The sequence below is a fragment of the Aotus nancymaae genome, unplaced genomic scaffold (genome assembly GCF_030222135.1).
Source record: "Aotus nancymaae isolate 86718 unplaced genomic scaffold, 86718_ANA_hifiasm-v0.15.2.pri h1tg000075l, whole genome shotgun sequence".
Classification (NCBI taxonomy): Eukaryota; Metazoa; Chordata; class Mammalia; order Primates; family Aotidae; genus Aotus; species Aotus nancymaae.
The window spans coordinates 4,124,740-4,137,500 of record NW_026988490.1 but is presented as its reverse complement, the minus strand read 5'-3'; the positions used below and the strand labels follow the sequence as shown (position 1 = coordinate 4,137,500).

General features: G+C 53.2%; 1 protein-coding gene across 1 annotated transcript in view; it reads left to right on the top strand.

Annotated features, from left to right (window-relative positions):
- Positions 1–12,761, top strand: part of LOC135271091 (PI-PLC X domain-containing protein 1-like) — a 33,657-nt gene that overhangs the window by 4,843 nt on the left and 16,053 nt on the right. Inside the window, exons 3-6 of the mRNA XM_064367838.1 lie at positions 815–959; positions 2,365–2,501; positions 6,380–6,508; positions 10,071–10,223. Coding sequence (XP_064223908.1) covers positions 6,392–6,508; positions 10,071–10,223 — 270 coding nt within the window. The 5' untranslated portion in view covers positions 815–959; positions 2,365–2,501; positions 6,380–6,391. The remainder of the gene's footprint in view (positions 1–814; positions 960–2,364; positions 2,502–6,379; positions 6,509–10,070; positions 10,224–12,761) is intronic.

Below are 12,761 nucleotides of genomic sequence, written 5' to 3'. Positions count from 1 at the left end.
CACATATGCATGCCTGTGCTCATGTACATATGCACACACACAAGTATGCACACATGCTCATAAGTACACAAGCACACACATGTACATGTGCATCGAATGAGCACATATGTATACACATGTATGTACTCACATGTATATCCACACAGGTACACATGCACACATGTATACACACAGGCACACATAAACAGGTACACATGTACACATGCACACATTTAATACATAGCATGCACAGGCACACATAGGTATGCACAAACATGCACATGTGCACATAGGCACACGCCCACACATGCATATACACACATGCCCACGCATATACACACATACACATGTGTACTGTGTGGGTCTGTTCTCACGCTGCTAATAAAGGCATACCTGCAGCCAGGCATGGTGGATCCCAGCCTGTCATCCCAGCACTTTGGGAGGCTGAGGCGGGTGGGTCACCTGAGGTCAGGAGTTCGAGACCAGCCTGATCAACGTGGAGAAACCCCGTCTCTACTAAAAACACAAAATTAACTAGGCGTGGTGGCCCATGCCTGTAATCCCAGCTACTCGGGAGACTGAGGCAGGCGAATCACTTCAACCCGGGCGGCGGAGGTTGTGATGAGCCAAGATTGCCCCATTGCACTCCAGCCTGGTCAACAAGAGCAAAACTCCATCTCAAACTAATAATTCCTTATTCTCGCATTGCCACCCCAGTCTCAGTCAACCACAAATCCACATTGTGTCACTGTGGATTTCTCTGTTCTCCACATTTTATGTTAATGTAATCTTAGGATATGTGGTCTTTCATATCTGGCTTCTTAACATCCTCAAGGTTCATCCACGTTGCAGCCTATGTCAGAGCCTCGTTCCTTTTTCATGGCTGAGTAATGTTCCACAGCACGAGGGGACAACACTGTTTATCTACTCATCCGTCAACAGACACCTGGACTGTTTCCACGTTTTCCCTACAGCTGAAGGTGTGGTCCATCTGTGCAATGTTTACGCTGGGGGCTTTAACCATAGGCATTGAGGGTCAGAAATTAAAAATACATTCAGGCCCGGCGCGGTGGCTCACACCTCTAATCCCTGCACTTTGGGAGGCTGAGGCGGGAGGATCACTTGAGCCCAGGAGTTTGAGACCAGCCTCGGCAACATAGTGAGACTCTATCTCTGCGAATATACTTGTATATATTTATGTGTATATATTTATAGGTGTGTTTATGTATATATATTTACATATGTTATTTACATATAATTATATATGTATCTTATGTTTATATATGTATATTTGCATGTTATATGCCGATAGCATGCATATTTATATACACGTTTACATATTATATGTATATATGTTCTCACATTTACGTACATATATTTGTATGTTATATGTACATGTATTCATATATATTTATGTTACGTATACATACATTCAAATATATTTATATACATATATTTAACATACGTTTATACGTATTTAAATGTATATATATATTTAAGAAATAACACCTATGTTTCACAGGCAGGAAATGGAGGTGCCCAGCCCTTGGTCAGACTGCACAAAGGTCCCCATAAAGGTCTGTGTTTCCTGCGGCCACCGTAACCAGTGACCACACATTATGAGGCCACAAACGACCGAAATTTACTCTCTCCCACCTCTGGATACAGGAGTCTGACATCAAGTTGTGGGCAGGACCACACCCCCTCCTGAGGCTCTGGTGGGAGGCTGCTCCCCTCCTCTCACAGCTCCTGGGGGCTCCAGGTGTCCTGGGCTCGTGGCCCCATCACTCCAGCTCTGCGTCCATCTTCATGAGGTCTTCTCTGTGTCTCTGTTTCCTCCTGTCTTTTTTTTTTTTTGAGACAGAGTTTTGCTCTGTCACCCAGGTTGCAGTGCAATGGTGCGATCTCAGCTCCCCGCGACCACCCCGTCCTGGGTTCAAGTGATTCTCCTGCCTCAGCCCCCTGAGTAGCTGGGACTGCAGGCACCCGCCACCACGTCCAGCGAATTTTTGTACTTTTAATAGAGACGGGGTTTCACCATGTTGGTCAGGATGGTCTCAATCTCTCGACCTTGTGATCCACCTGCCTCGGTCTCCCAGAGTGCTGGGATTACAGGTGTGAGCCACCGCGCCCAGGCTGTCTGTCTCTGGATTTGTGACGTGCCCTACTCAAGCATGACCTCACTTGAACTTAATGACATCCCAGGAGACCCTGTTTCCATACAGGTCTTGTCCTGAGGTTCCAGTGGACGTGAGTTTCTGGGGACAGCATCCACCCAGCCCCGCCATGCCTGTGCCTGCGCTGTAAACATGATGCTGAGGGATGCACAGCGGGTGGCGGGGATGGGGCCGATGGGTGACGTGCCTGCATGTGCTCTGCCCGCAGGGAGCTACGACACCATGACGTACTGACTCAACAAGAAGTCACCCATTTCCCAGGAGGAGTCCCGGCTGCTGCAGCTGCTCAACAAGGCGTTCCCCTGCATCACGCGCACCGTGGTGCTGAAATGGTCCGTCACCCAGGTAGGCTCTGCACCCCGTGATGCTGATGTGCTCCCTGTCCCAGGTAGGGACTGAGTGATGCTGACATGGCCCCTCTCCCAGATAGGGTATGAGTGATGCTGACACAGTCCCTCTCCCAGGTAGGATGTGAGTGATGCTGAGATGCTCCCTCTCCCAGGTAGGGTGTAAGTGATGCTGATATGATCCCTGCCCCACGTAGAGTGTCAGTGATGCTTAGATGCTCCCTGTCACAGGTAGGGTGTCAGTGATGCTGAGATGCTCCCTGACCCAGGTAGGATGTCAGTGATGCTGAGATGCTCCCTGATCCAGGTAGGGACTGAGTGATGCTGACACAGTCCCTGTCCCAGGTAGGGTGTGAGTGATGCTGAGATGCTCCCTCTCCCAGGTAGGGTGTCAGTGATGCTGATATGATCCATGTCCCAGGTAGGGTGTCAGTGATGCTGAGATGCTCCCTGTCCCACGTAGGGTGTCAGTGATGCTGAGATGCTCCCTGTCCCAGGTAGGATGTCAGTGATGCTGAGATGCTCCCTGAGCCAGGTAGGGAGTGAGTGATGCTGACATAGTCCCTCTCCCAGGTAGGGTGTGAGTGATATTGAGATACTCCCTGTCCCAGGAAAGGACTGAGTGATGCTGCCACAGTCCCTCTCCCAGGTAGGGTGTGAGTAATGCTGAGATGGTCCCTGTCCCAGGTAGGGTGTGAGTGATATTGAGATGCTCCTTGTCCCAGGTAGGGTGTCAGTGATGCTGAGATTCTCCCTGTCCCAGGTAGTGTGTCAGTGATGCTGAGATTCTCCCTGTCCCAGGTAGTGTGTCAGTGATGCTGAGATGCTCCCTGTCCCAGGTAGGGTGTCAGTGATGCTGAGATGCTCCCTGACCCAGGTCGGGACTTTGTGATGCTGACATAGTCCGTCTCCCAGGTAGGGTGTGAGTGATATTGAGATACTCCCTGTCCCAAGAAGGGACTGAGTGATGCTGCCACAGTCCCTGTCCCAGGTAGGGTGTGAGTAATGCTGAGATGGTCCCTGTCCCAGGTAGGGTGTGAGTGATATTGAGATGCTCCTTGTCCCAGGTAGGGTGTCAGTGATGCTGAGATGCTCCCTGTCCCACGTAGGGTGTCAGTGATGCTGAGATTCTCCCTGTCCCAGGTAGTGTGTCAGTGATTCTTAGATGCTCCCTGTCCCACACAGGGTGTCAGTGATGCTGACATGGTCCCTCTCCCAGGTAGGGTGTCAGTGATGCTGACATGGTCCCTCTCCCATGTAGGGTGTCACTGATACTGAGGTGTTCCCTGTCCCAGGTAGGGACTGAGTGATGCTGACATGGTTCCTCTCCCAGGTAGGGTGCCAGTGATACTGAGATGCTCCCTCTCACAGGTAGGGTGTGAGTGATGCTGAGATGCTCCCTGCCCCAGGTAGGGTGTCAGTGGTGCTGAGATGCTCCCTGTCCCAGGTAGGGTGTCAGTGATACTGACATGGTCCTTCTCCCAGGTAGGGTGTGAGTGACGCGGACATGGTTTCTGTCCCAAGTGTGGACTGAGTGATGCTGAGATGCTCACTCTCCCACGAAGGGTGTTAGTGACGCTGATATGCGTAGGATGTGAGTGATGCTGACGTGGTCCCTCTTCCAGGTAGGGTGTGAGTCGTGCTGACATGGTCCCACTCCCAGGTAGGGTGTTAGTGATGCTGTGATGCTCCCTGTCCCAGGTCGGGACTGAGTGATGCTGACATGGTCCCTCTCCCAGGTAGGGTGTGAGTCATGCTGTCATGGTCTCTCTTCCAGGTAGGGTGTCAGTGATGCTGACATGGTCCCTCTCCCAGGTCGGGTGTGAGTCATGCTGACATGGTCCCTGTCCCAGGTAGGGTGTTAGTGATGCTGTGATGCTCCCTGTCCCAGGTCGGGACTGAGTGATGCTGACATGGTCCCTCTCCCAGGTAGGGTGTGAGTCATGCTGTCATGGTCTCTCTTCCAGGTAGGGTGTCAGTGATGCTGACATGGTCCCTCTCCCAGGTAGGGTGTGAGTGTTGCTGATATTGTCATTACCCAGGTAGGGTCTGCAGCCCGTGATGCTGAAATGCTCCGTCACTCAGGTAAGGTCTGAGTGAGTCCCCAGGAGCTCCGGAGGCAGAGTGTGGCTGCACATTTGCAGGGAGACAGGATTAAACACAGAACCTCTGCCCACCCAGAGCCCCCTCCCCAAAGGAAGAAGAGTGGGTCATCATGTTGCTACGTTGTATTATGTTAAGTTGTTTTCGAGATGGAATTTCGCTCTGTGGCCCAGGCTGGAGTGTAGTGGCTCGATCTCGGCTCACTGCAACCTCCGCCTCCTGGGTTCAAGTAGTTATGTGCCTCAGCCTCCCAAGTAGCCTGGATTGCAGGCGTGCACCACCACACCCAGCTGATTTTTGTATTTTTTAGTAGAGACAGAGTTTCACCATCTTGCCCAGGCTGGTCTCGAAATCCTGACCTCATGATCCACCGACCTCAGCCTCCCAAAGGTCCTGGGATTACAGACATGAGCCATGGCACCTGGCCTCTTTTCTTTCTTGCATTTTTATTTGTTTATTTATTTTTCTTCTGAGATGGAATATTGCTCCGTTCCCCAGGCGGGAGTGCAATGGCATGATCTCAGCTCACTGTAACCTCCGCCTCCCAGGTTCAAGTGGTTCTCTCCTACGTCAGCCTCCTGAGTAGCTGGGACTACACCCACCTAGCATTCTTTTGGTATTTTTAGTAGAGATTGGGTTTTAGCATGTTGACAAGGCTGATTTTGAACTCCTGACCTCATGTGATCCACCCGCCTCGTCCTCCCAAAGTGCCAGGATTACAGATGTGAGCCACTGCACCCAGCCTGCATTTATTTTCTTGGGAATATGGCCTTGTTCTGTCATCCAGGCTGGAGTACATGGTGCGATCAGAGCTCACTGCAGCCTCCACCTTCCCAGTTGACACGATCCTCCTGCCTCAGCCTCCTGAGTAGCTGGGATTATGGGCATGTGCCATCATGCCTGGCTACCTTTCTTTAATTTTTAAATTTTTTTTTTTATACAGACGGAGTTTTGCTATGTTGCCCAGGCTGGTCTCGAACTCCTGACCTCAGGTGATCCTCCAACCTCGGCCTCCCAAAGTGCTGGGATTACAGGCGTGAGTCATGGTACCCGGCCGGTTTTGGCTTTTTAAATTAATATTTTGTGTAGAGGATATAGCACGACACTCTTTCAACTTTTTTGTTTCTTTTGGAGACGGAGTCTCTCTCTGTCTGTAGGCTGGAGTGCCATTGCTCACTACAACCTCCGCCTCCTGGGTTCAAGTGATTCTCCTGCCTCAGCCTCCCGAGTATCTGGAATTACAGGCATCCACCACCACACGTGGTTGTTTTTTGTATTTTTGTAGAGACGGGGTTTCTTCATGTTGGCCAGGCTGGTCTTGAACTTCTGACCTCGTGATCCACCCACCTCGGCCTCCCAAAGTGCTGGGATTACAGGCCTGAGCCGTCGCACCCAGCCCCTCTTTCACCTTTTTATGGTAATAATTTTGCCACTCCTAGCCACGCACGGAGGTTCATGTCTGTAATCCCAGTACTTTGGGAGGCCGAGGCAGGTGGATCACCTGAGGTCAGAAGTTCGAGACCAGCCTGACCAACACGGCGAAACCCCGTCTCTATTAAAAATAGAAAAATTAGCCAGGCGTGGTGGCAGGTGCCTGTAATCCCAGCTACTCGGGAGGGTGAGGCAGGAGAATCGCTTGAACCTGGAGGGTGGAGGTTGCAGGGAGCCGAGATCATGCCACTGCAATCCAGCCTGGATGAGAGAACGAGACTCCATCTGAAGAAAATAAAAGAAACCAGCCTGTGCAACATGTGACAGCCCCTCTGCCCACAGGTGCTGGACATCATGGAGCAGCTGGATGCTGGTGTGCGATACTTAGACTTGCAGATTGCCCTCATGCTGGACGGCTCTGAGAAGAACCTGCAGTTTGTTCACATGGTATACACCATGGCACTGGTGGAGGTACGACCAGGCTGGGGGGATGCCCGGGGAGTGCTCAGGAGGTGGCCGGCCTCCCATGGGGAACCAGACTGCCATGGGGACAGGAGGTTCCTGACCTTTAGTGGGATGACGATGTCAGCTTCAGGGCCAGACAAGAGACCAGGAGTTGCTGACGTCTGCTGATCTGTTAGGAGCACTTACATTTTTTTCTTTTGGAGATGGAATGTCGCTCTGTCACCCAGGCTGGAGTGCAGTGGCTCAATCTCGGCTCACTACAACCTCCGCCCGCCAGGTTCAAACGATTCTCCTGCTTCACCCTCCCAAGTACCCGGGATTACAGGCACCCACCACCACACCCGGCTAATTTTCATATTTTTAGTAGAGATGGGGTTTCACCAGGTTGGCCAGGCTGGTCTCGAACTCTTGACCTCAGGTGATCCGCCTGCCTCAGCCTCTCAAAATGCTGGGATTACAGGCGTGAGCCACCACACCTGGCATTCGGGGGGTTCTTGACCGATGTGAATTTCTTCATTTCTTTTTGTTTTCCTTCTACTTTTTTGAGACAGAGTCTTGCTCTGTCGCCCAGGCTGCAGTACAGTGGCGCAATCTCAGCTCACTGCAACGTCTTCCTTCCTCTTCAAGCAATTCTCCTGCCTCAGCCTCTGGAGTAGCTGGGATTATAAGCATGCACCACCACGCCGGGCTAATTTTTTGTATTTTTAGTAGAGATGGGTTTTTACGGTATTAGCCAGGATGGTCTTGATCTCCTGACCTCGTGATCCATCCACCTTGGCCTCCCAAAGTCCTAGGATTATAGGCGTGAGCCACTGTACCTGGCTTACGGGGACTTCTGCACCAGTGTGCGTTTCTGAGCTTGCTTGGGTTTCTCCTGCATTTTTCACCAGTTACTTTGGCTACCTCTCGTCCCCCGGGCTTTGTCAGGCTGTCTGCACTTTTTTTTTTTGAGACGGAGTCTTGCTCTGTTGCCCAGGCTGGAAAGCAATTGCACCATCTCGGCTCACTGCAACCTCCGCCTCCCGGGTTCAAGCGATTCTTCCGCCTCAGCCTCCCGAGTAGCTGGGATTACAGGTGCCCGCCATCATGCCCAGCTAATTTTTGTATTTTTAATAGAGATGGGGTTTCTCCAGCTTGACCCAGCTGGTCTCAAACTGCTAAGCTCAGGGGATCTGCCCGCCTCGGCCTCCCAAAGTGCCAGGATGACAGGCGTGAGCGTCCGTGTCCAGCCCTCTTGGTCTTTTGCACAACGGAGTCAGTTATCTCCCTGACCCCAGTCCAGGCTTTTTTCAATGTGTTCTGTTCCTGGATGCCAGAGGGGCTTCTAAAATCTGAACGTGAGAAGTCACTGTCCTAAGGCCTGCCTGTGGCTCCCTGTGACACCATGGCAGGCACCCAGAGGCCTCGGTGCAAAGGCATTGTCCCACACCATCCCCCTCACTTACTCTGCACCTGCTGTATCTGACTCATTCCCTGGAGTTTCCAGACATCACAAGTCTGCCTGTGAAGTGGCTTCCGGTCGAGGTGTGCACAGACAAGTGGACATTTGTGCAGAAACACAGACATGCCTGCACACACACACACGTGCATATAGACAGGTGTGTGTGCAGAGACACACGCATGAAGACAGACACACATGTGCACACAGAATCGGGCAGAGAGACCAGGAGCTGAGGCTCACACCTGTGATCCCAGCACTGTGGGAGGCTGAGGCAGGTGGATCACCCCAGGGTGGGAGTTGAAGACCAGCCTGGCCAACATGGCAAAACCCCGTCTCTACTGAAAATACAAAAATTAGCCGGGTGGTGTGGCGCGCACCTGTAGTCCCAGCTACTTGGGAGGCTGAGGCAGGAGAATAGTTTGAACCTGGCGGGGGGAGGTTGCAGTGAGTGGAGATGGCGCCATTGCACTCGAGCCTTGGCGACAGAGCGGGACTCCATCTCAAAAAAAAAATGTGCAAAGACACCCACACAGACACACACATATTCATGCACACACACGTACATGCACACATGTGCACACATCCACATGCTTGCTTTTTTTGAGACAGGGTCTTGCTCTGTCACCCAGGCTGGCATAGGGTGGTGTAATGGTAGCTCACTGCAGCCTCAGCCTCCTGGGCTGAAGCAATCTGCCTGCCTCAGCCTCCTGAGTAGCTGGGACTGCAGGCACACACCACCACACTGGGCTCGTTTTCCAGGTTTTTGTAGAGATGGGCTCTTCTCATGTTGCCCAGGCGGGTCTTGAGCTCCTGGGCTCATGCAGTCCTCCCACCTCTGGCCTCCCACAGTCCTCCCGCCTTGGCCTCCCACAGTGCTGGGATTGTAGGTGTGACCGCTAGCACCCAGACCAGCTCCCCCTTTCTCCACTTGCTCTGCCCCCTACGCTGGCTCCCTCCTGCCCTGCCCACCTCCTCCTTCCCCCCCAGAGCTTGGTAGGGTTCCTGGACTTTTTGTTTCTTTGAGACAGTCTTTCTCTTTTGCCAGGCTGGGGTGCAATGGCGCCATCTCGGCTCACTGCAGCCTCCGCCTCCCACTTCAAGAGATTCTCCTGCGTCAGCCTCCCAAGTAGCTGGGATTACAGGCACCAGCCACCACGCCCGGCTAATTTTTGTATTTTTAGTAGAGACGGGGTTTCACCGTGTTGGCCAGGCTGGTCTCGAACTCCTGACCTCAAGCGATTCGCCTGCCTCGGCCTCCCAAAGTGCTGGGATGACAGGCATGAGCCACTGAGCCGGGCTGAGTTGGCTCACTGCAGCCTCCTGTCTGCCGGAGGATCCACCTGTCTAAGCTTACCAACTACCTCTAGCTTGGACTAGAGGTGTGAACCACCACATCTAATTCTTTAATTCTTCTTTTTTGTAGCCATGTTGCCCAGGCTCTTTTCAAACTCTTGGACTGAAGCCAATTCTCTGGGATCGGCCTCAGCCTCCTCGCAAAGCACTGGGACTGCCACTGTTCTGGCCTCATCTTTTCTCCTTTTTTGAGACAGAGTTTTGCTCTTTGTCCAAGCTGGAGTGCAGTGGCTTGATCTCGGCTCACTGCAACCTCCGCCTCGTGGGTTCAAGCGATTCTCCTGCCTCGGCCTGCTGAGTAGCTGGGATTACAGGTGCATACCACCATGCCCGGCTAATTTTTGTATTTTTAGTAGAGAGAGAGGTTTTGCCGTGTTGGCCAGGATGGTCTTGAACTCCTGACCTTAGGTGATCTGTCCCCCCTCGGCCTCCTGAAGTGCTGGGATTACAGCTATGCTATGAGCCAACGTGCCTGGCCGACATGGCTGGCTGCAGCCTCCACCTCCCAGGTTCAAGCAATTCTCTTGACTCAGCCTCCCAAGTAGCTGGGATTACAGGCGCCCACCACCACACCCAGCTAATTTTTTTGTATGTTTTTAGCATAGACGGGGTTTCGCCATGTTGGCCAGGCTGGTCTTGAACTCCTGACCTCAGGTGATCCGCCCGCCTTGGCCTCCCAAAGCACTGGAATGACAGGTGTGACCCACAGAGCCCAGCCTTCCCCGAGCTGTGGGACTCTTGAAGGACTCTGCCCCGCCCCCTCCCTCCCCGCAGGACACGCTCCCGGAGATCTCAGAGTGGCTGGAGCGGCACCCTCGTGAGGTGGTCATCCTGGCCTGCAGGAACTTCGAGGGGCTGAGTGAGGACCTGCACGACTACCTGATCTGCATCAAGACCATCTTTGGGGAGATGCTGTGTCCCCGCGGGGTGAGTGACGAGGGAGAAGGATGGCCACAGGTCTCTCCCAGGGCTGGGGGATCCTCACCCTCACCCTGCATTTGCTTACCTGGTACCCCCGGGTGTGGCTGCTGCCGTGATCCCTGCAGCAGGTGGAGTTTGGAACAACAGCAGCTCCCGGCTCTCCTGCAGGCCGACGTGGAGCTGGGGGTGGCTCCTAGTGAGAACTGCTTCCTGTGATGGGTTTAGAAATCTGCATAGCAGAGCCGGACGTGGGGGCTCACACCTGTAATCCCAGCACTTTGGGAGGCCGAGGCGGGCAGATCACAAGGTCAGGAGTTCGAGACCAGCCTGGTCGATACGGTGAAACCCTGTCTCTAAAAATACAAAAATTAGCCGGGCATGGTGGCGGGCGCCTGTAATCCCAGCTACTTGGGAGGCTGAGGCAGGAGAATTGCTTGAACCCGGGAGGCAGAGGTTGCAGTGAGCTGAGATTGTGCCGCTGCACTCCAGCCTGGGCGACAGAGTGAGACTCCATCTCAAGAAAAATCAACAAAAAATTAGGCTGGGCGCAGTGGGTCACGCCTGTCATCCCGGCACTTTGGGAGGCTGAGGCAGGTGGATCACCTGAAGTCAGGAGTTCGAGACCAGCCTGGCCAACGTGGTGAAACTCTGCCTCTACTAAAAATACAACAATTGGTCTGGCGTGGTGGCGAGTGCCTGTAGTCCTAGCTACTTGGGAGGCTGAGGCAGGAGAATGGCTTGAACCCGGGAGGCAGAGGTTGCAGTGAGCTGAGATTGTGCCACTGCACTCCAGCTTGGGTGACAGAGCGAGACTCCATCTCAAAATACAACAAAACAGGGGGTTAGTGGAGGGATAACAGGGGGTGGGGGGATTGGGGAGGGATAGCATTAGGAGGTACCACGCCATGTGTATACCTCTGTAACAATCCTGCAAGATGTGCACATGTATCCCAGAACTTAAAATAAAATTAAAAACAAAAAGGAAAAATGGCCCGGCGTGGCCAAAAAGGATATGTGAGCAGCATCTTCCTGGCTCCATGAGCACCCCCGTCAGGGTCTGTGTTATTTTACCGGGGTTGCAGGCACCCGGGAGCCCAGACAGCAGCCTCAGAAGGGCTGAGACGTGAGCTGACCAGCTCCCGCTCTGCAGGCTGCAGGCCACGGTCACCGCGTCCTGAAGGCACCCAGAGAGGGTGCCCCGGCCTCCCCACAGGTCTGTTCATGGCTACATGTGTTCCCCCAACCCCCTTGTAAAAAGGTTTTAAATTTTTAAATTTTTTATTTATTTATTTAATTATATATATATATATATTTTTTTTGAGATGGTGTTTCCCTCTGTCACCCAGGCTGGAGTGCAGTGGTGCAATCTCGGCTCACCGCAACCTCTGCCTCCCAGATTCAAGCGATTCTCCTGCCTCAGCCTCCACAGTAACTGGGATTACGGGCACCTGCCACTGGGCCTGACTAGTTTTTTGTATTTTTAGTAGAGACGAGCTTTCATCATTTTGGCCACGCTGGTCTTGACCTCCTGACCTTGTGACCCACCTGCCTCAGCCTCCTAAAGTGCTGGGATTACAGGTGTGAGCCACTGTACCCGGCCACAAATTGACTTTTTGAGACCGAGTCTTCCTCTGTCACCCAGGCTGGAGTGCAGTGGTGTGATCTGGGCTCACTGCACCCTCCGCCTCCCAGGTGCAAACGACTCTCCTTCCTCAGCCTCCTGAGTAGCTGGGACCACAGGCACCAAATACCATGCCGGGCCAGTTTTTTTGTTTTGTTTTGTTTTGTTTTGTTTTTTTCATTTTTAGTAGAGACGAGGTTTCATCGCGTTCGTCAGGTGGGTGTGGAACTCTTGAAGTGGGGCCTGTCCTCCCACTGTGTCATGCTGTGAGATTCACACCTGGACCCAGGGCCTGTCCTCCCACTGTGTCCTGGTGTGATGTGGGACCCTGGACACAGGTCCTGTCCTTCCTCTGTGTCCTAGTGTGAGATTCACACCAGGACACAGGGCCTGTCCTCCCTCTGTGTCCCGGTGTGGTGTGGACGTGTGGAAACAGGGGCCAGACTTCCTCCCTCTATATCCTGGTGTGACGTGAACCTGTGGACATAGGGCCTGCCCTCCCTCTGTGTCTTGGTGTGATGTGGATCCCTGGACACGGGGCCTGTCCTCCCTCCGTGTCCTGCTGTGACGTGGACCCCAGGACATGGGGCCTCTCCTCCCTCTGTGTCCTGGTGTGATGTGGACATGTGGACAGAGGGCCCACCCTTCCTCCCTCTATGCCCTGGTGTGATGTGGACCCGTGAACACCTGGTCTCTCTTCCCTCTGTGTCCTGGTGTGATGTGGACCCCTGGACATGGGGCCTGTCCTCCCTCTGTGTCCTGGTGTGAGGTGGATCCTTGGACACGGGGCCTGTACTGCCTCTGTGTACTAGTGTGATGTGTACCCCTGGACACGAGGCCTCTCCTTCCTCTGTCTCCTGGTTTAACAATCACCCCTGGACACAGGGCCTGTCCTCCCTCTGTGTCCTGGTGTGATGTGAACC